The sequence below is a fragment of the Candoia aspera genome, chromosome 2 (assembly GCF_035149785.1).
Source record: "Candoia aspera isolate rCanAsp1 chromosome 2, rCanAsp1.hap2, whole genome shotgun sequence".
NCBI lineage: Eukaryota > Metazoa > Chordata > Lepidosauria > Squamata > Boidae > Candoia > Candoia aspera.
In genome coordinates this window covers 82429688-82456055 of record NC_086154.1, presented here as the reverse complement: position 1 = coordinate 82456055, position 26368 = coordinate 82429688, and the positions used below count along the sequence as shown (strand labels likewise).

General features: G+C 37.9%; 1 protein-coding gene across 2 annotated transcripts in view; it reads right to left on the bottom strand.

Annotated features, from left to right (window-relative positions):
• Positions 1-26368, bottom strand: part of ARHGAP26 (Rho GTPase activating protein 26) — a 258395-nt gene that overhangs the window by 28081 nt on the left and 203946 nt on the right. The window contains exon 21 of one of the 2 annotated variants that reach the window (XM_063292358.1): positions 11384-13874. The exons of the other annotated variant lie outside the window; for it this stretch is intronic. Within the exon in view, the coding sequence (XP_063148428.1) occupies positions 13784-13874 (91 nt within the window). The 3' untranslated portion in view covers positions 11384-13783. Of the gene's footprint in view, positions 1-11383; positions 13875-26368 lie in introns of those variants that run through there. 2 annotated transcript variants of the gene reach the window in all.

Sequence of the window (26368 nt, the reverse complement as noted above, 5' to 3'; positions counted from 1 at the left end):
GCATATCTAACAGGTCACACCATGTCCGCCTAGGAGATACTGCAGGCAGTGTACATAAAATATGCATAGGCAAACACTGTGTGAGCATCTACACAAGCCTATTTCTGCCCTCTAATGGAAAGAACGCGCCACAATCAGGCAAGCACAAGTTCCCTTTACTAAAGGAGAATGCAGAGGTCTTTCTGATTTTAGGTTGTTAGCAAACAAACAAACAAACAAACAAACAAAAAGCATTCCTTTGGAAGCTGGTACTATCGTCTTTTTCACTAGAAACATGCCTTTTCCTCCAAAGATCATAAGAGTATGGAGGTTTTTCTGTTCTCTTGACAAAAAGGCATCAATGGAAAGGGAAATGAGTCATCTAAGGTCAGTCCTATCAAACACATCTCGAAGAAGAGGAATATTCCACCCATGCAAGATTGGGAGACAAATCACATGACGATAGTAGCAACCCAAGTTGGGGGAAAACCTTGCAGGTCCTATAATGACCGATACAGCCGAGAAACATAATCTACAGAATTACCTAAGAGGACCGGAGGAAGCCAACATAATCTGACACAATCATGTTAACATTATGACAAACGTGTTAGGCGTTTAATTCCCCCCCCCAAGACCCAGATTCAAGAGAGAAAACTGTACCATAACAGACAGAGAGACCATTCTCAATAGGCAATAGGAATGGCAAGGAGCCATATTTTTAATGACTTCATTGAGTCAGTTGATCAGAGCTGCTTCTCAAAAATTCAGCAATCCTCATATTCTATAAGGTACACACTGCTATTGTCCCCAGTTAGGATACATTGGGAATGCTCCTTTGTTACCAATGGAATCTCATTTAATCATTGTCTCCCACGCAGCCCCCTGTCTTCTAGGTAGAGCTGGATTTCACCCTGCACATTTAAAATTGCTCCAAAAACTGCAGAAAAACCAACGTTCCATGCACACTTAAAATACAGAACTTTAGATTTGGGTCTTGTAGAGTTCTAAGACAACCAACATCACATTAAAGTAGTCATATACAGTAACTAGAATTACCTTACTTGGAGGCTCATTACACACACAGTGCTAGTATCTATGTGAAGAGGTGGGAGTCCCAGTTAAGGAGAGCAAAGGTGCCATGAAGAGCATGGGGGGAGGCCTGGGGAGGCCTTGAGAGGGCCGGTGCAAGCCACGCATGAGTCATGGGAGCGCCTAGGAGGGCAGTGCAGGCCATGTGCAAGTTGTGGAAGGCCAGAGGAAGGCCAGGGAAGGCTGGTGCAGGACACACACGAGTTGGGGGAGGCTAGAGGAGGGCCTGGGTGGGCTGGTGCAGGCTGCGCATGGGTGGGGGGTTGCTGTGGGTAGCAAAAAAATGGTGGGAGAAACTTACTGGAGCAACTTGCAACTTTCCTTGTTGGCTTCCCCACTGACTTTGCTTGTGGGAAGCCAGCAAGTCATAATGGCAATCATGTGACCATGGCTCCCTGCAACATCATCATCATGAGCCAGGCACCTGCGCACCTGGATTGCAATCACATGACCACAGGGGTGCTGTGATAGCTGGAACTTTGAGGACCAGTCGTACATCTCATAAATAGATTAATGCTATATTTATATATAATCCAGGTTTTATCCTACTATATGGAGAGAAATTGACCACATTAAGCACAGTATTCCTGTTTTGTGTGAGAAAGTAACTATTTGTATTAAATACAGTACTTCTCCAAACCTGAAAGGCAAAGGTGGCAAACAGATTTGTAGCAGTTTCAGGACTATGCTGTACATGTTTACTTTATGGAAAAAGAAGGAAAAGAGTTGGAGTTTATTTTTCTTTTGCTTCTCTCCATTGAAGGAGACACTTCCTGCATGGAGCAGTGGGGAGATAGACATGATCACTTTTGCACAAAAATGCTAAAAGCAGGAAACAAAGAAGATAGCCAAACTTAGAATTGTTGGTCTAGGATATAAATCTCTCCCCAATGGCATAGACTATGAGCTGGGAATTTTATTACTCAGCATCCCCAAATATCCCTCAATTTAAGAAAATACTGATGTATGTTGATTGCTATAATTCAGAAGATTTGATGGCAAAATAGCATGATAAATTAGTCAAAATGAACATAAAACTGAGTGCCACCTAAGAACTCAAGAGCAAATCTCTTTCCTTGTCCCCCACTTTGGCTTAAATGTGGCTATGTACAGTAAGAGTTATGCTTATTTGATCTTTTAGTTTGAATATCACCTTCAAAGCCCTATCTGCCATGCAATCCCTATGGCAATGCTATAAAATCCAATCTTAAATTTGCAAACATGCATGACTAAATTGTCCTAATTTTATCCAGACCCAGTCATGTGTAAGAAATTGAAAATAATTGTATTTTTTTCTTTCTTCCTTTCTTAAGTTTCCATCCAGAAATGAAACTATGTGGGAAACATATATTCCTTTCACTAAGAGCCATTTGGCAGCCAAATAATTACTCAAAGAAAAATGTTTTCCTCTTATTTGGCTTAGTTTCTTACCTGCTAACTAGAACACTTTTTAAAAATCATGTTTCTACTGTGGTTAGGCTGTGGGTACTACATATCCACACAAGATTTCAGCCTAAGTCGGGGAGTAGGAAGCACAAACCGGGCAGCACTAATTCTTGGGGCTCACTTTCAGAGGGAATAAAAGTCTAGATAAAAATCCTTATGGGACTCACACAAAGCCTTTTACAGGAAAAAAATTCTTCCAACTCTAAAATAATTTCACAAGACTGAAATTGTTCCTATAGCAAACCCCCGTTCCATCCTGAGTAGTTAAGGGGATTTGAAGCTGGTCTCAATCCAATCCAATTCCTTAACTTCCACACAGACTCTGTCTCTTTTTAGTTGGTTTAGTTGCACAAACTAAGACTAATGCACGAAATGAAACTTGAGTAAGCCTATTTGGACAGAGAATATCTACTGCAGTACGCATCTAAGTAGATCAATTATCTGATATAGTATTTGATGTACTTTTTTTCTCCAGTGCCTTACTTATTTGTTCTTTAGTCTTGTTTGTATCTTTTCTTCAATAAATCTTCCCTTAGACTTTTGCAGAGACCTTTCCACCTTTAATGAAAAATCTCCTTCTAAGAATCTCTCTGCTTAGAACTGTTCTATTTATCTATTTATCTATTCATTCCACAAGAACACAGGGTAAGAGAGACTCCATGCCAATACCCTAGGGGTTCCAACTAAGCTGCTCCCTCATGCCCAAGCATTTTGTTTTCTCTAAGTCCTGGATACTTTTCCAGAAAGGGATCGGAAGAAGGGATTGGGCAGTTGCAGCAGTGTCTTTAAGACTAAGAGGACTGAGGCTAAGCCCCAAGATTATTAACATGGAAAAGAAGAGCGCAAGAGGGAACACATTGGCAGCTACCGCTAAGTGTTAGCTGAGGCAAAACAGAGCTTAGAGGGGTTTCATTCTTGTATTTTCCTGAGTCCTCCAAAGTTTCCACCATCACTGCTACTACCCATGATGCACATAACCACTTTACAAAACTTTGCATATGAGAGTGAAGTTACAGTGATCTACACTCTTTCTCAAGAAGCTTTAAGGTCCAAGCCATTCTTAATCTAAAATGGATTTGTTTGGTATAAACAAGCTCACTGGCAGCTCCCTCATTATACCAACTTCTAGGCCTTCTAGAAAATCATATGAATCCTGATGGTAGAGAAAATTATGCACCCCATTCAGAATAGTCTGATTTTTCTCTCATATAAATGCATTTTGTGCAAATCCTACTCTCAACAAATGGTTGAAACATCTTTATTGAAACTAGCTTTTAATTAGTAAGCTGCTGTTTTCAAATGTTTTCGTTCTGCTGTTGCCTTTAGATTTTTAACACTCATTAAATCTGTTTTCCTCTTCATATTTGGTGTTATTACTGATATGGTTTTATTATAAAACACCAGTGATTTTTTAATAGAAAGAGATGAAAAACGTATATCAACTAAAAGATGAAACCAGGGGATGCATTAACCTTGACAACAACAGATCTATGCTTGCATGAATTTTCATTCTTCTGTTACCACTGTCTCTGAAATCCACGTGTGCTCTTTACCAGAGGCAGAATAGGGACTTTGGAAGGCTTAATTTGAAGGCTCTTCCTCTGAACTCAAGGCCTCCCTCCCAAGTAGCAAATAAAAAGATCATGTGCATTTCTCAGAACAGCCACAAAACAATTAAGCAAAGCAGGTCTGCAAAAAGCATGCACTGGAACGGAGCCAGAAATGGCTACATTGCATTAGAACCTTGCTAGAAACATCATTACTATAAAGCACAAAATTATATCTTAAACACTTGTGAAAAAATGCAGCAGTCCCTTATTAAATATTGTCAGAATTGTTAGTGATACCTTGCAGGACAAAACACGGTATTTTGAGTTTTCCTGCTCCTCAACTGGACAACAAGTGATCCATATTGAGAGAAGGGGTTTCAAAGACTATTGTTTAGATTTCTAAGCCTACCCTGTGCCATATCACTCATACACATACATTTACTTGGTTAAATAACTAACCAATTGAAGAAAAGAAACCACAAAAGGAAAAGGGGTATATTTATGTGTGCTTCCAAAATGCAAATTTGAAGGTAGACGACTTACTGGAATACTCTTGTACCCACTCATTATGGTCAATGCCACAACAAAAGGCATATTAGCAGTAACCGAAAAGGAGGATCTCTCCTAATGCTTTCTGAAGCCTTGACTTAACTTTCTTCTTTTCACTTACCAAGATACTTTCCAATGCTTTCTGAAGTATGCAGCGTGCACAGCAGCAGCACCTAACCTGTCCTTTCCTTTCCACATAAATCCAGCTATTTTATTTCAGAGAGGTAGCTAGCAACTACATCTCTGTTTACTACAACCAAAAAGGAAAACTATTGAGATGGTCCAGAGCTTTCGATGCAAAGGCAAAAAGGTGCTTCAAGATGCAAAGGGGAACGAAGTTGGGATCTGTCTGCAATTCCTTTTTCTGGGGTTGCACAGCAGTACTTCATGCATTATTAATGTAAAATGAATTATCACCTTGATTGACAGACTGTTGCCAGACAGAGTCCTGCTGGTCGCAACTTGCTTTCCATTCGTCTCGAATCCTGGCTTTTCTTCTCCAGGTTTGGCCAAAGTCCTTGACTATTGGATCTTCCCATCTCTTTCGAGGTTGGCCAATAGGTGTTTTTACTTCTCTTGGATACCATTCGGCAGCTGCTGTTGTCCAATGGCCATCCGAAATGCGTGCGACGTGTCCTGCCCAGAGTAGCTTCCATTTTCAATATTTGATGATGACATCATTTATTCCACTTCATGTTCTAATCTGGCTGCACAGGATGTGGTCTTGGAGAGAAACTTTCAGCATGGATCTTTCCATAGCCCTTGCTACTTTTGAAAGCTCTTCCTTTTCTGCCTTTGTTAGCGACCATATTTCACTTCCATATAGCACTGCCGATAAGACAGTTGAATGAGTTATACTTGATTAAAATTAAAGTATCAATGAAGTTAAATAAAACATATTGCTTGTCTTGGCTTTGACTATTATGGAGTGTGGTCCCCAGCAAGCCTCTCAAAAAACAAATGCAGTCTTCAGCTTGGAAAAAGTTGAACATCCCTGGAATACTCACATCTGCTCCCTACTTGATTGATTGATTATATGCCATCAATTGTTGATTCTTAGAGACCACATGAAGATCTATCCACAACTTGGTCCATCACTGTTATAATTTCTATATTCACCTTGCTGTTGGTGATCTTATTCTCTTTCCCTGCACCGTTCCTAGTATTATAGACTTCTCCAGAGAGGTTAGTATTCACGTAGTGTGTCTGAAGTATGATAATTTGAGCCTGGACAAGTGTGCCTCAAGTAAACTGCTTTGGTAATGACCTGAGTGTTAATCTAACTTCAACTTCTAGTACTAGAGGTTCTTGTAATTAGGGAATATCTTCTAAGGTATCTTGGATGTTGACATCCCTACTTGTCCTAACAGTCAGGAACCACGCTGAGACGAGGATAAGTCTCTAGTGTTTTATTACTGCTACATTAGACAGAAAATCCTAACAAACTGAAGAAGCGTGGGAAAACCCATACAGATAAACCCCAAAAGTCAAGGCGGGTCTGATCGGTGTCTCTTTGAATGACTGCTCAACTCCTCACTACTACGCATGCGTTTTCCCCCCTGGATAGGGGCCCCCTCCTGCTCACCATCAGTGCTCATGACATCACCCTCCCCTCCAGATTTACATTCCATTTCAGCTCCCTCCTCTCTAGAGTTCCTTCCTCCCTCCAAAGTCTCATGAGAGTCCATCTCCCCCTCAAAGCTCCCATGGGAACTGGGCAGTGATGGAAATTCTTCAAAGGAAAACTCCTCCAAGGACGAATCACTGCTGCTCTCCAGGTCTGATAACGCTTCTCCTCCAAACTTCTCTGGTAAACTGCCCTGGGATCTCAAGACTACTGGCGGAGCTGCTGCTGCTGCTGCTGGCACCGGTTGTGGGTTAATTGGAGCTGGTTGTTGTAACTGCTGTAGCATAGCTGCTTGTAATGTGTTGATCTGGAGATCTACTTGTTGCTGGTGTTGTTGCAAGGCTGCTGCCAGTTGTTGAATGGCTTGCCAAATTTCCTGGTTTTCTGAAGACATTCCCCCCCCTCCAAATTTTTTTCTTTCCTCCCTCTTTCAATGGGAGTAGGAGTTCGTTAGGATTGATGTCCTAACAGTCAGGAACCACACTGAGACGAGGATAAGTCTCTAGTGTTTTATTACTGCTACATTAGACAGAAAATCCTAACAAACTGAAGAAGCGTGGGAAAAACCCAGACAGATAAACCCCAAAAGTCAAGGCGGGTCTGATCGGTGACTCTTTGAATGGCTGCTCAACTCCTCAGTACTACGCATGTGTTTTCCCCCCTGGATAGGGGCCCCCTCCTGCTCACCATCAGTGCTCATGACACTACTGTACAGAATTCCTTCGATCTTTGATCTTGCTTTAATCAGTTACTATCAGTTCATTAACGTCCTTTAGCATACCAATTTAAAGTTGGAACCTCCTTCTGACATCTTTTGAAAGACTTTCCTTCTTTTTCCTTAGCTGTTTCCATCTTTGCTGGCTTTACAGATCTTGTTGTAATACTGCATCTTGTGTCTTCAAATAGCTCTCTGAAATTCTTTAAGTTCCTTCCTGAGATTTTTGTCTTTTTTGTCTTTGGCTTCTCTCGAGTAATAAACAGTGTGATCATCTGACTAAAGTGACCAATTCCAGTCCATCTTAATTTGCTGATGTACAAGATGTCAATATGTAATCGATCCATTTCATTTTTCCCTGGATTGAGTTTTCCCATGTTCATGCTTCTTACATTCTATGTTCCTGCTGTAATTGTGACTTTGCAGCTTCATTTTGTTTTCCTTCATGGCAACATCAGCAACCAGATATCTCAAAGATTTTGGGTATGTCATAAACTATTACTACTCCAAAAGATCCTCAGCTCTTCTTCTGTAACACGTTGAGTGCCATCCTACATGAGGGGCCTATCATTTGGCTCAATACCATCAATCATTTTATATTTTCTATCCATGTGGTTTTCTTGGTAATATATAGAACAGGTTTATCATTGCCTTTTCCCACACACTATGAATTGATGTCATTGTCATTGTCACTAAAGTGTTCTTCTGCCTCCAGCATTTTTCTATATTGCAGTTGCTCAGTATAGGTGCCTGCTTGCTTTAAATGACAGTTGGGATGACCTTCACATTTTGGGTGATCCTGCTGGGATTACATAATCTTGGCATACACCCCGGGGTTCTTCGTTTATCCCTCTCAAGAACACTTCCCTCCCTGCCCCAATGAAGCAGCACAGTCGGACTTGGGGGTCTACTCCCTCTAGTATCCCAGAGAATCCAAGTCCTCTAGACCTGCAATTTATATTGTCCAAAGCAATCAAAAAGTGAGCTACTACACTGAAAAAACAGCAGCAGCAACAGGCCTATCTTCTAACTAAGCTTTTAAAGAGGGATCATTTTTTACTGGTCTATTGGAGTGGGCAGCTGTAACAAATTCAACAAAATAAATAAAATAAAAATTCCCTTCTTTTAATTCTTCTGATTCAAATGCATGTAAGAAATTTCTTTCTCTTTAAATCTTGCTTTGTTTTTACAGTATATTACTTCAATAACATTACAAGTTCACAGCATTTGGAATATTTCATTACCACAATATTGTTCCATATTATTACAAGCCCCATGTTGTTTTTCATAGGCGATCTTAGGTCATAGGCTGGCATTAGTAAGTTTGAATCTAGTGCCTGGATACATATTTTCACATATTGGACTAAACTGCTCTTCCCCCCAGCAGGTCTAACTCCTCAAGTCCTTTTATACAAATTTGTCTCCTCCTGGGCCATGGCGATACATAAAAAACTGGAACATGTTGGTTTTTCCTTAACCCAAGAGTGCACGCTGGAGCAAGAACATACAGTAGAGGCAATCAAGCAACCTCTCAAAGGCACCGATATTCAAACAGACGTGATGTCTCCCTCCAAAGATGAATTTCTAAGTAGCCCTTGTGCTCCCTACAGACCTGCTAGATATTTAAACCAAATCACTGTTTCTAAACTAAAGAGGGCCTAATCTTAGCACAGCTCAATGCACTTCCATCAGCAGTTTAAGAGCAATTCCACTTAAATCCTGGCTCTGCCCAGGTGGTGAAGGAGCTATAGAAACCACCAAACATGCCTTACTGTACTGTCATTTTATGCTGATGCTCACCGTGAGCTGCTAATTCTGCACCTAATGAAATATCTTGGTCACTCTGATCAGTTCTATTTAAGCCCTTTACTCTCAGATTCAAATGGCTCTATTTCTTTAGGTATGGCCAAATTCTGCCATGCGATATGTAAGATGTGCAGCAGTTTGATTGTCAAATCTGTTTATCCAACTAGCTAATCAATATCAATTTATTTATTTATTTTCTATCCCTTTATTATTTTTATAAATAAGGCTGCAAACATACCAAATACTCCTTCCTCCTCCTCTTTTCCCAACAACAACCCTGTGAGGTGGGTTGGGCTGAGAGAGTGTGACTGGCCAGCCAGCTTTCATGCCTAAGGTGGGACTAGAACTCACAGTCTCCTGGTTGCTAGCCCATTGCCTTAGCCATTAGACCAAACTGGCTCTCTTTTTGGATACAATTATGTATCCAAGTGTTTTTATGGACTGGCCATTGAGCACAATAAAGATTCTACTCTATAGTCTATATGTACTCCAGTTTTCAAGAAAAATTGTGATCTGGCCCTCTGTGTATTTAAAATTTGAATTTGAACTCTGTGATTTTTTTCAGCCACAGCTATAGACAATACCTTTGAACACCATCTTCTAATTGTTAAATTGTGTAAAACTTTCCATTGTTGACTTATTATAGATTTGGCTGCTAAGAGTAAGAAGTTATTTATTAATCAGCTTACCATTCTCTCCCTCAAATATATGTAACAACCCTAACTCAGGGACACATTTCACTTTTTGTTTAATTACAGATATTACTTCCCAGAAAATTTTCTGCCAGAATGATGCAATTCTTTTCACAGGATCACATCATATGAAAAAATGTACTCTTCTGTTTACATTCCCTCCAACATTTTATTGAGTAATGTGTATATGCTTTATTCGTATTGGGGTCAAATGCTTTCTATGTGTTACCTTTACCTGCAGTTCTTACATGGAGGCCTCTAGGTATCTCACTGACTTCCATAGATTCTGCCAGTCCCTATGTTCCATCTGTTTACCTCAATCTATATCCCACACCTCTCACACCTCCCACAATGCATTACAGGGATCACTTATATCTATCTCCAATAGTATCTTTTATATTCTGGAAATTGTTCTCTTCAGTTGTGAATGATAATGATCAATTTCTCAAAACTGGTCAAAGGACAATTTGCTGTTTTCCTGACCACTTTATCAGACTTCAGTTGGAACCACATTAACCAAGATACCTGGTGGCCCACTTTAGAATCTCTTTCTTACTGCATAACAAATTGCTATTATAAAAACCTCTTATTCTGTATAACCCACATTGTTTCCATAGCCTGAATGGAATTGTCCTTGCCATGTTATAAAAATCAGGATGCACCATCAGGATGATTAGTGCGGACCTGCCCTTTATCAATACAAGTAACTATTCATGACAGGAATACCGATTTTATTAAAATATGAAGCAAGATTAACCAAGAGTAGTTAGCATGGTGGCAATGTACCTATAATGAGATTTTATTTTTCAACAATAAAAACACATCTAGATTCAGATACCTCTTGACAAGGTAGCTCTGTAGAAGGACCATGTGTTTTGGCTTCAGATAAGAAATTTTCCCCTCTACACTTGACTCACAGATTGGACTGTAATATTCTTCTACCTGTTTTATGGAACTGATTTATGTGCTTTCAACCCCAGCCAACCTGACTACCCTTTTTCTCTCTCTCTTCTCCTTCAAATCTGTGAGAGAGAACAAGGTCACTGAAAAAAATCTTTACAGACTATTTTCCATCCGGTCATTTTCTTGTGGCAGATAGATACTGCAAGCAGAATGTTACAGTGCTGAACATTGTAACTGATCCATTTATAATTATATGCTCTGAATATGTATTATATCCCATGAATTATTTTTATTTCACATTAACAGCTTTCTTGATATTTATAGAACCAAGTTCCTGTGTAATATAGCACAGAAATTATATTAATTGGTTACGAATTATACACAGGTAGAACAATTCAAGTTCTAAAAATGCAGTGAAGAACTTGAACAGAACAAATGGAGATGATGATGATGCCTCAATGGGATGTAAATGCAGAGTAGGTAACAAGTGGGCAAGATGAAGATGAGGGAAGGTCCTGAGTAAGGATGCTGATCACAGATCAGTGCGAAGGCTTATATAGACTGGCTACACTGTTTTGATAGGAGCAGGCATAAAAAACACCAGTTCTTAACGATGGAAGTCCCACAGCCGTGCTCCTCTGTTAGGCCTGAGTTAAAATACTGATTGTTTTACTCCCATTTTGACTACCCAGGTTGATATGCTCTAGACAGGCTCTTACACATTAATTCTCTATATAAAAGCTTTTTAATCTGCAGTTTAATCATTTGAAGGGTTAATCTGATAGAATTTTTTCCATTTTAACTTGTCTTTTGGTCTGATGAAGCTTTGACTTTTGAACAAAATCTGTGTATGTATGGGAGTAGCTTCAGAAAAGAGTTACTTTTGAGGGTGGTTGATTTATCAAGAAAACTATACACTTTATAAAGTTAGATATTTTATTTTACCAGTTTTTGGTTACATGCATTCAAAAATACTTTATAGCTTGGCTTGATTTTTTAAAAAAATAGTTTCCTTTTCATTCCTTTCTTTTTATACAGTAAAAGAGCTTAGCTGGTTTTATTTTTGCTGCAATTAAATTTTATTTTAGCAGTTTAGCATGAAAGGGACCTATTACATATTTAAATAGAAATTTAGAAACATTTAGCTCTATGATAAACACAAAATGATTTAAGAAGATGTACTTGATGTTTGTATTATACCAACTTGAGGTTTCTTGCATTACAGTGTATTTTATAAATTAGTAATATTATAACCACGTTTATTTATTGCAACATATACATAATATGTATTATAGTTTATTATATGCAACTGATCTGCACAGCCCTGAGTATCACCTGTGAAACATGCAATGTACTTCACAGTAATGATGTTTTTTGTTTTCTAAATCCAAGGGGTTAGCTCTTGGGTTACCAGATCTGGGCTGCAAAAATCTGGATGACCACTAGGTGACAGCAAAGCATTAGAACTGCTTGTATCTCTTTGTCATTTAGTGGATATTTAGATTTTTGCAGCCTAGATTTGTAGCCTATTGTATTCACACTAGTCATCCTCATAACTGGAGGGATCCTCACTGAAATAGGTGAGATTTAAGTTAATATTATGACTAATATTAAGATTATGACTAATTTAAATTCCATTGATTCAACATGTCTCTTAACTCTAAAAAGTAAATTTGAATTCCAATAAATTTTCCAGTATTATTTTAATTCTTCACTTTTTCTTCTTTTTCTCTTACACTATGCCCATAGTCAACACCCTTTTGAACAAATTCACAGATAAATGCTTGGATATATATCACGATAATGAAGAAAGTAACTTAAAAATGCAATATATTTAATTTGAGAACATGAGATACCTTTTCTTAACGATATGCATTTTTCATTTTTTATTATAATCAAATACTCAAAGCAACTACCTTCTGCCTAATCCATTTAAGTCTAAATAGCAATCATACTATAACACTTTAGAAATGTGTTATTAATACTGCATCAATGCATACATAGAACCATAGAATTTAAGGGTTAGAAAGGATCTTGAAAATCATGCAACCCGATGCAAGAAACAACTCCTCCAGTATCTCTGACAGATGGCAATCCAGTCTCTTTTTAAGGTGCTGGACTTTCCAGTGAAGGAAAGTCCAACACCTCCCAAGGCAGCCTATTATCAAACAGATCTTATTATTAGGCATTAGATCTTATTATTGTTTGGCAGAATGTCATGTCTCTCCATAGTCTTCTCCAGGCTAAATATACCTAACACTACCAACCATTTGTTGTACTTTTTCCTTCCTGACTCCTTATAATCTTGGTTGTTCTCCTTTGCTTACACCACAGTTTGTCAATGTCCTACCTAAAAAGTGGTGCCCATAACTGGATGCAATATTCCAGGTGCAGTCAGACTAGCACAAAGTAGACAAGAATCATGATCAGATTTTTTCATGATTGTGGTTGGTACTCCAGGAATGCCTTCAAGAGTTTTCAGATGTATCTTCAACCAATAACCCAGAATCAAGTTGTCCCAATAGCCATTTTGGCATCTTGAAGCAGAATCCAGCCTTAATAGCTCTTAACCTAAGATGCATACACATGGGCTGAACAAGCTTTAGTGCAACATTCTTCTCTGAGGACTGCCCCCTGCACACTAGCTGCTCCACTGTTTTAACAGTGTATACAATATTGTACATTTATAAATGAAATCATGTTTTGAAGGGAGAATAAAACAAACCTTCCCCAGAGCTACATATTAGGGGTGTTATTATATTACCCCGCCCCCGCCCCCATTTTTTTGTTTTGTTTTGGTAGCATTCAGTGCATCAGTCCCAATTACTGATCTTGTCTGCTTTTATTTTTGCCAAGAACCTATGTTCTTGAGTTCCTGTTGTGCTGCTGATGCATGTTTATTATTATTTAAAAGGTCTCAATTCCTTGACACAATCAAAAAGCTTGGGAACACACACAAACACACACATCAGTCCTATCTAAAAGTTGGTAATTAAATCCTTAAAAGGTATAACAGGTTTCTGTATTAACAGCTTAATCACAAAGCCTATCAGGATTTACATACAAGATGAGGGCAGGTGGGAAGCAAACTAAGTTGGCATGGTGACATCTGTTTGACTTTTTGTTTGCCTTTCATTCCCATCCTTCAGAAAGAATATATAGGCTCAACTAATTTGATACAAAGATCAGATTTTAACCAAGTCAATTTCTTTCATTTATTTTTCAGATGAAGGTGGATAGAATATATCTTTATTCGTATAGCACCCATTTTTACTGGATGGCCTAATAAAAAATTAGGGTTCTCTTTAACATATAAATGGGAAAGCGTACTGTTCTGCACATTTTTACAGGTTTTCTGGGTGTAATGCATGCAACATTTATGGACACAGTACAATTCCTAGGTAGTCCACTTCAAAGGTAGTTGAGATCAGCACCACTTGTCAACGCTGCCATTTTCCCCAGATGTTTGATGTGAAGTAGGTGTATCTCCAGAGGCCTCTGTTGGAGCAGGGGGGACTCTAAATATGAGAACATGGATAAAAAAAATGGAGCATAACCAGAAAAAAAAATCAAATAACCTGCTATAATTCTTAGGCTATTAATAATTTCACAGCTTAGCACTCCTTTGTCAATTTTGTCTGCACATCAGCTTCCTCACGACCATAATGCTACCAAATGGAAAGGCTCAAGGGCACATTAATTGATAGTTGGGATCTATTACAACAGCAGAAAAGATTGGTGAGATTATATTACCTCCATTTGGTGGCAAAGTGGGGCTGCTATAGCTACAGCTAATTTATGAAGTTAATTAAGCAGAGGGATCTCCTTTCAGAATGAGACAGGATGTCTTTATGACTTAAGGGTTCTGTTTTTTCTCTCTGAACTTTTAGAGAAAATCTACTGCTAATGCAGAAATTTGATCCAATTGTACCACAAGCCTGTCTGACAAAGCTAACAGAAGGAAGTTAGGGCAGACACATTTCCTTGATTATGGTGACTGCTTCAAATATACCTATTTACAGATTAGGTTCCTCTGAATAAGAAATATAAGGGAATAATCCCCTTGAAGATTAGATGAAAAATCTGGAAGTAAAATGAGAAGTCAAAGACCATTTTTCTTAAAAATTCACTGTCCCAACTGTAAGTTCCCACATATTTTATATTTTAGAGTTTTTATTATATTTGTATATTTATATTTTTATAATATATCTTTTTAATTGATATTTAACTGCTATTGTTTTAAATTCTTTGTAAACCACCCAGAGTCATTTTTGAGATGGGCGGTGTAAAAATATAACAAACAAATAATTTCTAGTTCCAGCTTCAGATGATATTAAATATCGAAGCAAATATTTGTAGCTCAGGGTTGAACTGTGGAGTCCTTGGTGCTCTCTGAGCCTTGTTGTTTTCTTGCAGACGTTTCATTGCCAGACTAGGCAACATCTTCAGTGCGAAAAGGGAGTGGGCCTTGCTATCTGTTTATGTGCCGTGGCTTGCCCTGCTTGTGTTGGTGGGGGTGTTGTTCTCTCCTTGGGAGTTCTTTGATTGGGCTGTTGTTTGCTGCTTGGCCAATCAACCAAGCAGCAAACAACAGCCCAATCAAAGAACTCCCAAGGAGAGAACAACACCCCTACCAACACAAGCAGGGCAAGCCACGGTATATAAACTGAGAGCAAGGCCCACTCCCTCTTTGCCCTGAAGATGTTGCCTAGTCCGGCAATGAAACGTCTGCAAGAAAACAACAAGGTTCAGAGAGCACCAAGGACTCCACGATATTAAATATTTAACTTCTGTCAAAAACATGTTTCCACACTACTTCAAAAACAGTAAAATCATTATATCCTGCATTTGCTTGTTCTGACTGTAGAAACCGAACATAGCAGAAACAGATGTAAGTCAAAACTTAATCAATGGTTTCATATTATACAGTGTTTCCCTAGATATGACCAAGAGAGTGAAGGCTAATAGAAGGCTACTGTTTTCAGTGGCAGAGACAATGGTTCCCAATTTCACTTTTTTGCTTAGCAGAAATTTGAAGAAATGTAGCATTTGAGAAAAATTCAAGAAAGAATCATAGTGAGCCAAAAATACAAATTGCAGATTTGTTTGATGTTATTTACATACACTTGCAAATTAAAAAGATGCTACAAAAAACCCAGTTAAGATGATACATGTCTACTTAACGAGGGAATGTGCTGAATGCTCAGTTCACCACTTTTTCTTTTGATGCCATTCATTACTATGGTTCTTTGAAAAATACATTGTTATGTAAATTTACACTAAGTAAATTATATGAAGTAAGGGGAAGGGGGAATGTAAACTGGGGGTCTACACATTTATATCCTCAGGATTCAAGGAAACCACCTACTAAAGCATGTATAACAAAATAAGTATGTACAAGTGCTCAGATCTCTAGACCTGTGATGACTCTTGTTCATATAGAACAGGACTACGCAGTTGGGGGCACACTTTTTTGTATTTTTGATGTCTCAAAGTTGCAATATCTTAATCTCAATCTCAATTTATTACAATCAAAGACAAAGCAAGCATAATTCAACACTGAATTGCAATGGATGGGGGAGAAATTTGGTAATGCCACAAGAAAGTTGATCCAACATATTCAGAAGGTGCATGCTCTTTTTTATTCGGCTATGTTGTGTGTTTCTGCCAAAAATGTATCTTTTTTATTTTGTTTCCCGCTGAAAACTGTAGTTGTTGTTCTGTGGACTGCTATCAATTTTCAACACAGCTATAAAAAAAGGATCTGTTACTTCAGGTAACTCTACATCAAACTCCTGAAATATAGTTTAGGATATATTGCAAGTTGGGATATATTACATAGCAGTTATGTACTATTAGCAGTCCAGGGAGTAAGTACTATTAAGTACTATTAGCAGTCCAGGGAGAAAATGCCAACTTTGCCTTCTGAAGTATTTCTTCACCTGCTTATCTATCACTCTTCCTAAGAATAGATACACCTAGTTAGCTCTATCTGTACTTCAGCCAAAATGGGATCATTAAGAAACAAGGGTGAGTATCAGTATGCTTGTAGATTCTGTAAGGCTTGGAGGAATGCCAAAACTACTTCTCTACTGCTTGCTCAGATGAGGACATGTAAAAAATGCATTGTTTGAATAAATGAAGCTTTGTGGAACTTTGATAATAGTTTGGCACTGTATTCCTACAAAAAACACTGAGATTTTCCTTTTGACCAATAGGCTAAAAATATTTCCATGTTTCATAGTTTTTCAATGAGTAGATTATATTAATATTACTATACTATCAATTTGATCATTGAAGTAAATTAATTTTACAAAAATAATTCTTTGTCACTGGTAAGTTGGGCATCATTTTGTGAGTTGACCTGTGAAACAGATATTAGAAAGCAAACACAAACAAAACATTAAGAAGGCAAAAGCTTCCCAAACTTGCATGCCAAGCTAATGGAAATAAGAAAAGCCAATGCAACAGAACAACAGATACACATATTTTGTGCCCAAATCAGAAAAACTACAGGGTAGATGGTAGCCAAAATACTTTGGCTCTGTATTCCTACAAAATACACTGGGATTTTCCTTTTGACCCAATAGGCTAAAAATATTCAGAATCTATTTTTTAAAGAAAACTCCCACCACTAAGAAGCCTGTTGCACTGATCTCACCATTATTGATCTTGAGTGCTGATTCATAATAGAAAAAGGATCTTCTAGCACCATCACATATCTTAAAGATTTACAGTGGTATGCAGAACTTACATATAGTTGAAATATTTTTTTTAATAGATACCCATTGGCCATTTAGGCCAGCAGGATAAGCAGCAGCTGACAAATCAGGAGATTTGGATAGAAGCAGCACACTAGTTTTGAATATTAATACAACATAGTATACAACAAAGTTCTGGCACAAAATGCAATATGAACATATTCAAGACCTGTCTCATTTTCAGACACACGCCCAATATCAATCTGATGTTAAGCTGCCAAAGCAAGACTGGCAGAAGATTATACTTGCTGATCATCACTTCACCTTGTAATAAATATAAGTGGCCTCTGTGTATCCTTCCAATCATCTCTCAGGAACATAACGGTTAATATTAGAAGAATACTCATTCTCTACAAACAATTGAATCTCTGTATGTGGGTGGAGAGGCACCCATGCAATCAGTACCTGAATAAGCATTTATAATATTGTTCTAAATATAAAGTTTTTTATTGTTGGCACGTGTATATTGCTGACTGGCTTTCTAATCCTCATACTTTAGGCAATTAGGAATGGCCCAGAGACTCAGATATTTCCCCCCCTCTTCTTCCAAACAGGAGTCTTTTCACTTTTGGAATGAATTATGTTGTCTGGCATTTTTGAAAGCTATAGTTCATTTCCAAGCCAAAGTTGAAGCTTTAGTTAGAAGTGAATTTGCAGAGCCTGGATTACATTAATCAGAGGCAAACCAAAGGGATACTATATATAGTGCAGCAGCATGGTTAAATAAATATATATTTATCACCAAATAAATAAGAAGGGATTTACATATTAGAGAGAAGAGGAAGAGGATGAAGGAACCTGCACACTAACAGAATGTTCCTGACCTAACTATAGGCAGGAGATTAGACAGCTGTGGATAAGTCATGTGATTCAATAACATGGAATTAATATCATTTAAAAAAAACATGGGTTCACACACAAAGAACCACTGCAGGTAAGAATTTTCTTTTAAATCAGTCCTCAAATCCTCAGGAGGGGATCCAAGCGTGAGACAACATTTTCACCCTGAAGGAAACTAAGAGAACCAAGCAATTTAATACCATGTCATCTTGCAACAAACAAAAAATAGGACTTATGAGTCTAAAATGAGTTATTGCTTGAAGATGAAATCAAAAAATGGGGAAAAGACCCATGCTAGCTATACAGAATACACTCAAATTACATGTATCTTTAGAAGGGATTCACATAATTGTCATTTTTACAAATTGATCCATAATTCATCTCCTTTTCTAAACGATATGCTAAACTACAACTATTCTCCTTTGCAGGATTAGGCTTCTTTCATTTCTACAAGAACAGTATGACACGCAGACTGAAAATTTTAAAAATGAAATGGGGGTCATAAGATTTCATAGCACAACAGTTATGCGTGTTCGTTCTTTAATAGATTTCATTATGAAAGGCCATTAATATTTTGATTTGGTACACAGATCTGTGCTCCCCTGCTTCTAAGTCCTATTTCAGCAAAGTCACTTAACAGAAGATATCTTTCAGGTCAAATCCTTTGATTCTTCTGTCTAACAGAAGAGAGCCAGAGAAAATTAGAAATAAAAACCAAAGCTTAGTGTCCTGCAGATTAATGGTGCATTTCAGTTTTATTCTTTGGTAAACAGGAAAAGATTTTTAAAAATGATGCTCTATTTTCTGTGGTTTGGCTAGCCAGAACGTCTTAAAATAAATAGCCAAGTGAAAGAAAAAGAAGCACAAATACAGGCCTCAGTTAACCCTTCTAGAGTCTACTCTGAGCTTTAAGAAGGGTATGTCTACTCAAACAGAATCAAAACTCAACAATACAAATTAGATTTCATTTGATACCTTACATTATTTCTCAAGCTCTCCACAGCCTATGCAATGTTCTAAACAAAAACATTGCAGTGGAAGACAAAATATATAGCTTTGACCTCTACACTTGAGATTCTGAATTAGAACATTTCTGCTTGTTTGGGCATTCTCCTTATTTATTTGTAATATTCCCTAAATTACCTTGTTTTCATCTTTATTTTATCAAGCAGAAGCCTTGGTGTGCTAGAAGAATGCTTCACCCCCACGAAACCCACTTCTGTTGTTCCTCATTCAGAATGCTAAATTCTGATTACCAACTACTAGATTACAAATACTGTGTGGCAACTCTCCTGTTACTATTTGCCTTGCTTACAAGTACTGTAGAAGTTAAAAACCAGACAGTTTGTAACAGTTTAATCACTGGTGAAAAATGTGTTTACCATTGATGTCTGTGCTCTATTTAGTATTCAGTACTTTATTCAGATTTCCTCTGCATTACATAAAAAGCCAAATCACAAAATAAACGCAACTTTGCCATTCAATTTAACTAGACATATTTTGCAGATGCTAAGTATTCATACCCTTCTTTTAAACAAACAAAAGTGCAACAAGTCACATTATGTTCCATTTGATGTTTTATATCATTATTTTTAATTTTAATTGCCCAGAGTTCTTGAGGAGCTGAGTGGCCTTAGAAACATGATAGATAAATAAATAAATAAAGTGCTGAAGTTGTAATTTTTGTCAGGCAAAATGATGACTATGCTATGATTGCAAGGCAAGAAACACAATGGCTGGAAAGCTGGTCCTTGAAGAAGAAATATTGCCTTCAGACATCTCCCTGATACCACACGGAAATACAAGGAGCATCTGGCCTCCTTGTAAGCATCTCTCTTAGAATGAATACTACTGAAGAGAGAAAACAGGAGTAGAATGACAAGACTGACGTTCTTCCATGGATATTTAGCCCAAGTAGGTAAAACAAAAGAGAACCTGTTATTGTAGAGAGAAAATTAAGACAAGAAGAAAGGTTACTTTCCTTCCTGACTTCATGATAGTGGGAGTGGTTAAAGAAAAACAAAGTGGAATATTACAGCTTCCTGGTTTATCCTTTACTTGCCCCAATATCCCAGGATTAAAATAAGGGCAAAGGCAAACCAATAGAAGTGATGGAAATGGGCATCCATGATAGTGTTAGGAATTATTAATTCAACAAGGCCTGTGCGTATATCTGCTACCCCAAATCTGATGGTCCCAAGATGAGCAAGGATTGTAAAACCCAGAATTCTCAACTGGCATGGCCAGCACATCTGAAAACTTCCAGGCTGGGCAGAAGCATTGGTTAATAATATATTAATCATAGCGTAGATCAGGCATGTCCAACCTACAGGCCGCATGCAGTCCTGGACAGTAGTAATGTGGCCCCCCCAAATTGTAAACTTTTAATATTATTTTGCAATTTTTTTCGTGACTCGATCGCACAGTGCTCAAGCGCGGACTGCGTATGTAGAAACAACGGAACGCTGTGTAGGGGAGGGAGCAGTGCAGTGCTAACGCTGCCGCCGCCCGCTACAGATGTCAATTTGTGGTGACTTGGCATTATATATAATATTTCAACCCACCTACACATGTTCTGTAAATAAAGCAATCCATCCTGAACAAATATCCAAATGTCCTGCAAATTACTTTTCCTGAACATTTGCTACAGATTGTTGGGTGATTCAATTTGGGATGAGAACAGAATAGTCAAGATCTTATCAAAATAACTGATTTAACTCAGCCACTATCAATTGAAAAAGCTCCAGTTAAAGATCATGACAAGTCTTGAGTCACTGAATTTCTATGTTAGCCTTTATAAGAAAACAGTTCCCAAAACCAATGACTATAGGGAGAGGAGAGAAATGCCTCCATCATCAACCCGTTAGGTGACACAAGAGAATAAGCCAGGATCCTTCCAGATGCCCCAAGGTTTGAATTGTTTTTCCCCCCACAATCACAATTAGGTGAGACAATTTCACATAAACTGAATACTTTTCAGCCCCTTCTTCCGAAACAGCAATAAATTAGGCTGTTATCTAAATATGGCTAGAGATGTTTTTCATTGTCAGGTGTTCTCTGGATTAAAATAAACTCACTGAACATCCTTCATGCCAATACTAAGCCGAATTTTATGATTCTTCGATTAAAATGTCAGCTATGGTATAGGGAAACCTTAGAAACATTCTATGGTTGGTCCTGATTAATACAGGGAAGTAAGTCTCACATGGATCCATTGAAGTTAGAAAGACTAGTTCTTAATAATGGTTGCAGTATTCAATATTCCTCTGAAGTGTCTGAAGAATAAAACACACACCATTATCTCTGATTTCCAGTAGGTTGTTAAATATAAAGTCCAGTGCTTCATTGGCCTCACTGAAATGTTTTGTGCCCAAAAAAGCAGAATAAGCAGAATAAGGTGGTTTAGCATATGTTCCAGGTAAATCTTCCAGTTTGTTTCAGGTATTCTTTTGGCCTTCATACAAGTATCAAACTGAACTGCATATAATCAATAATCACCTATCAGGGTTGGCCTTAAAGCTATCTTTCCATGGTCATTTTTCATGGATTTGAAGATACCTTCCACGCCTGTGCATTTTTCAGTCAACATATACATTGCTGTGAGCATGGAGTTAATAATTAAGCTCTAAAAGCTCCGTGACACATTTATGTCTAAAATTTTATCACATTGATCCTTGGAATTCCTTTTTCTTCCTCTGGGATAATTACCACAGCCTGGATCACAATTGTTTCTACTGCCACCAGATAAACATTGTTCAGCATAGGAAAGAAGCCGGCTGGGTGACCTTGGGCCAGTCACTTTCTCTCAGCCCAACTTGGTGAAATGTAGACTAGCCTCCTTGTGGTGCGCCCTGGGCAACGTGACTTGTCATGGCTAAATAGTCTACACATCTGGCTGCTGGACCTCACAAGGATTTCCCAGCAAGAAAAGCAGCATGAACACCAAACCGTTATGCTGTACGATTAAAAAAAAAGCATATGAAAGGAGCCTTTCCTTTCACCAGGTTGATCATCCAACCTTCTTTATTGTGATAAAACCATTCAAAGAAAAGGAACAGCATATACCTTAACCACCCCTTGGTTACCACTTCAGCACCACTTTGAAGGACAGAGCATTGTTGTACTTGACCAGCAAGGCTAAAAAGAGAAGTGCTGCTGGCTGGTAGGCTGCCTGTAGGACCTTCTCAGAGGACTCTGCATCTTCTATCTTTTCTGATAGCAGCGAGGCAACATGGTGAGAAAACTGGCTGAGCTCTGTGCTTATAGAGAGCTCTGTACTGAATTTCCACAACTCTTCAGAGACGCATCCCTGAATGTCCTACAGTGTAGAACGGAGGCGCTGCTCTCAGCCTTTCTATTTTTCTCCCAAAGACAGGAGGGGCAAGATATGAGTACTTAGATAAGTATTGGTGGACTGTGGGCCAAATAAATTTTTGTTACGGAATTGAGGGCTTGTAGGAGGAAACTTCCATTTACTCTTCATACAGTTAGAGCTGCTTTTTAAGTGAAAGTGCGGCCCTTTCTTTTTGCCACTGTGGGCCCTGAGAGTTTCAAACCAAGGCATGAAAGGTTTTTTTGTTTGTCAGAAGTGGGACAGGTCACTTCTCTTATTCAATGGAAGAATTCAAAATAAGTTGCTCCCTGCTGAGTCAGACAGCAAGGGGTTTTAAATCAAACTGAAAAACCCTCTTCCCTCAGACAGGTTCAATAGTCTTACCCTTTGTTCATCAGTTTGATATACCTGTTGCATCTGGCTTAGAGGTTCTTTCTCCCAGTGACTATTCCTAACTCATTCTCCGCCACTTCATATTGAGACCATGTTGAGTTCAAAGGAACTCTACCTATTGAACAAACATTAAGTGGAGACAGCTCTGCCCCTTGGAGAGATTCAGTATGATTTGACCTTGCCTGTCATCCAGAGTAGGGGCTAATTATGAAATATATAAGAGAGAAAAAACGGTTTTGACTGCTTAACAAGCTTGCACCATTTATGAGAACCTGACATTGCTCCAGCATTGCTTCAAAAGCCCTCCAGCACTGTAAATCTTCTCTTTGAGGAAGAACCTGTTAAGTTATCATATCAACTCAGCTTGTCTTTCTCAGTAGACTTATGTAATATATGGGGCTTAAAATACATTTTCTTCAAAAAATAATTTTGATAACAGAAAGAATTTCTGCTTAACTATCTCTCTCTCTCTCTCTCTCTCTAAATGCTGAATATATAGACAAGTTTCAGTAAGTCTTTCTGGAATACCTTAGCATTTCTGGGTAGATTAAATATAATTTAAGAAATACTCTGGATTAAAAAGATTCCAGTCCCACCATCAGGGGAAAAAAAAGTCTGCAAAGATATTGTCTAATTAAATTAAGGAAGCTGTGGCAACATAACAGGGAGGTTGTCTCCAAAAGAGAAACATTTTCTTTAAAACAAATTCAAATCTCCACTAATGATTTTAGGAAACAAAGAAAACTCTATTGGCGTGATTAATGCATAATGTCCCATTCAATTTTCACACCCTGGAATTAGCAGTGCATTAAAAAGATGCTGAAACTGGAATCAATCTTCAAAGTAGATTCATCTAATATTCTGCCAAAGCAACGTTAAGGGATAGACTTTATATTGATCAACTTTCATTATGATCAGACAGCAATAATTGTCAGTGTGACAAATACAACCAGTTCGAAATTATTAATTTACTCAACTACCCAATCAAAATGTATCAATATGCCCTCCATTCTCAGACTGTAAAGCCAACAATGCTTCTAATTTCACTGTTTATCTTCCAAAATACATTATCTCCCACAAATATTTGTTTGTTAGGTCATCTATTTATAGTTAATCACAAATATCATCCTGATGATATTGGCTAGGCTACGAGCCACCAAATTTTACTCCTTTATGTCCAATTACAAATACTTGTACAGTATTGTGCCTTAGTTACACTGCAGCTGGTTTGTTATGACATATGCTATACAGGACTATATTTGAAAAGTATTTGGAAGTTTCAGCTGCTCCAGAATACTACAGCTAGACTGGTGACTGGTTCACTTGCAGGATACATGTATTTCTTTTGTTAAAACAATTATATGGAAAGGTCGCTATTCATCCTATGTGTCTTCAGGACTAACACAGATTTTTAAAGATCATTTTTATAATAGGAAAATCAAAACTGCATGATTTTATGCATGATGTCAAATTTGTGTCCATTAATTCTTTTGCAGAAAGTCTGTCCTGTTTGTCCTACATAGAATCCAGAGGGGCACTGCTGGCAGGGTCTAGATACCAGGTTAACATCATTGTTCTGTTCACATGCTCTAATGTGATATATGTCATCACCTCCCAGCAATACCCTCTGGATTCTATATCATACAAACAGTACAAACTTTGGGCAGCAAAATTAATGCTAAGTTTGACATCAGAACTCAAAATAAGGACAATGTAATATCAGAGCACTTCAACCTTCCAGGACATTCCATTACAGATTTCAAGTAGCCATCTTGGAAAACAGAAACTTTGCCAGCTTGACTGAGAGACAAAAGGCTGAACTCAGCATGCATTGAAAGGTTTGAGGCTATCTTCCAAGACCGAAGAACACAATGGATTTTTAACATATTACAATTAATTGATAAGGTGCCTATAACCTGTCTCGCCTGTCACCCGCATTTACGCATCCATCCTGTCTTTAACTCCTCCTCCTCCTGCCTCATTTCAATTTAAATCCTACATCAATTTAGCCCCTCTATCTCTCTGACAAAGCGTGCTACAACTCACAAAAACTTTTAATAAAATCTGTTAGTCTGAAAAGGTGCTATCAGGCTTCTTCTAATTTTTGGCTAGCACAGATTAATATGGCTTTCTTCCTACAACGTATTCTTTCTATGTTTCTCTGAGTTCAGTGTGAGCTTAGAAATGTTCCCTGCAGGTCAAGTTATCTCTTTATTTTAAATAGGGTGACAGAAACCATTAAGGAGGTTTCCAATAGTTAAAATAAGCAAGGATAATGAAAACACACCAGAGAATACAACTCCCACCTCAGAAATTTTTCTTCAGTGTTTTAAAACTTAACTGATAATAAAATGAATATGGATGAAAATTGGCTAATTTTATTGTTTTGGCAATATTCCTGATGCTTTCAAATAGAGTAGTTATTTTAACTGCCTTAGGATTTTTTTCAATTTTCCCCTTGGGAACAAAAATTCTTAGCACCATTTAACAAAGAAGAGAACATACTCTATATGCATACTTCTGTCTCCACACCTTGGGACTGAACTTGCCTCTCAAATGGCTAGATGCATTAAAACACTGCTTTATTACTAAATGAAATATAAAATTAGTCATCCCACTGTTTCCACAGGAAATGAAAAACTCCATTTATTATGGATTTATTTTTGGCACATTTGAAAAATAACGTAATGGATTTTTCAATAGCTAAGTACAAGAGACTCCTTTTTTGAGCCAACAGCATTTTTTGCAGTTGTAAAACTTCTACTGGCAAATGCAAGAGATAGGGACTACAATTAAGATGTCAAACCTTGCTGACTCCACTTTAAAATGGTTTCATTGCCTGAAAAATCAGCCACTAACAATTATAAGAACCGAAAAAGGAGAGAATATTTTGCTAATTGTAATGTAGTATATTTGCAACCAAATAATGAGGAACCCCACCTATACGCTCTTCTGTGCTCTTCTCAAGTTCCCAATAGACTAAACATATATGTGAGTAAAGGCAACATCAGATTAGCTTTACACCTATGGGGGATCTGAAAGTAGCTGGTTACAGTGTAGACACTGGCAAACATAAAGCAGTTATTTTCTTAACTGGTAAGCACACTGAATTCCAGCATTATTGAGTATGCATGGCTGCTATCAAAAGCATCAGCTGTCATCTCTCTTACCTCTCTTCCTGGAGAACGTCAACCAACACAAAACACATGCCAATCTCTCTTGAGTTTCCCTACCACTCACTTAACTAACCGCCAATAAATTGGGTTGACAAACTCACAATGCAGTGATGTCACATGTGTATGTTGTGCAACACCGATGTTATAGAGGACAAAACAGCAGTCTTTGATGGGGTTTTGTAATAAGTCTTTGCCATAATCTTGAGTGGATTCTATGTGCCAAAGAGAAATTAAGGTGGGATGGATAAGTTCAAATGGGTAACTCAGTTAGACATAACAGAGCTTGGAAAATGAAAATGTTTTGATTCAACAAAAATTTGTAAGAACAGTTCCTAATAAACTGGACTCATGTTCTAAGCCTAAAATTTATGATTAATCATTTCATTGCAGGATTATCAATCCACAAACAGCAGAAAGACCGGCAGACATTCAGCTGGTAAATGACTGTGCCAAAAGCATTTTCCTAAACAGAGAGCCTTCCTCTACTTCTAAGAGTAAATGCAACTAAA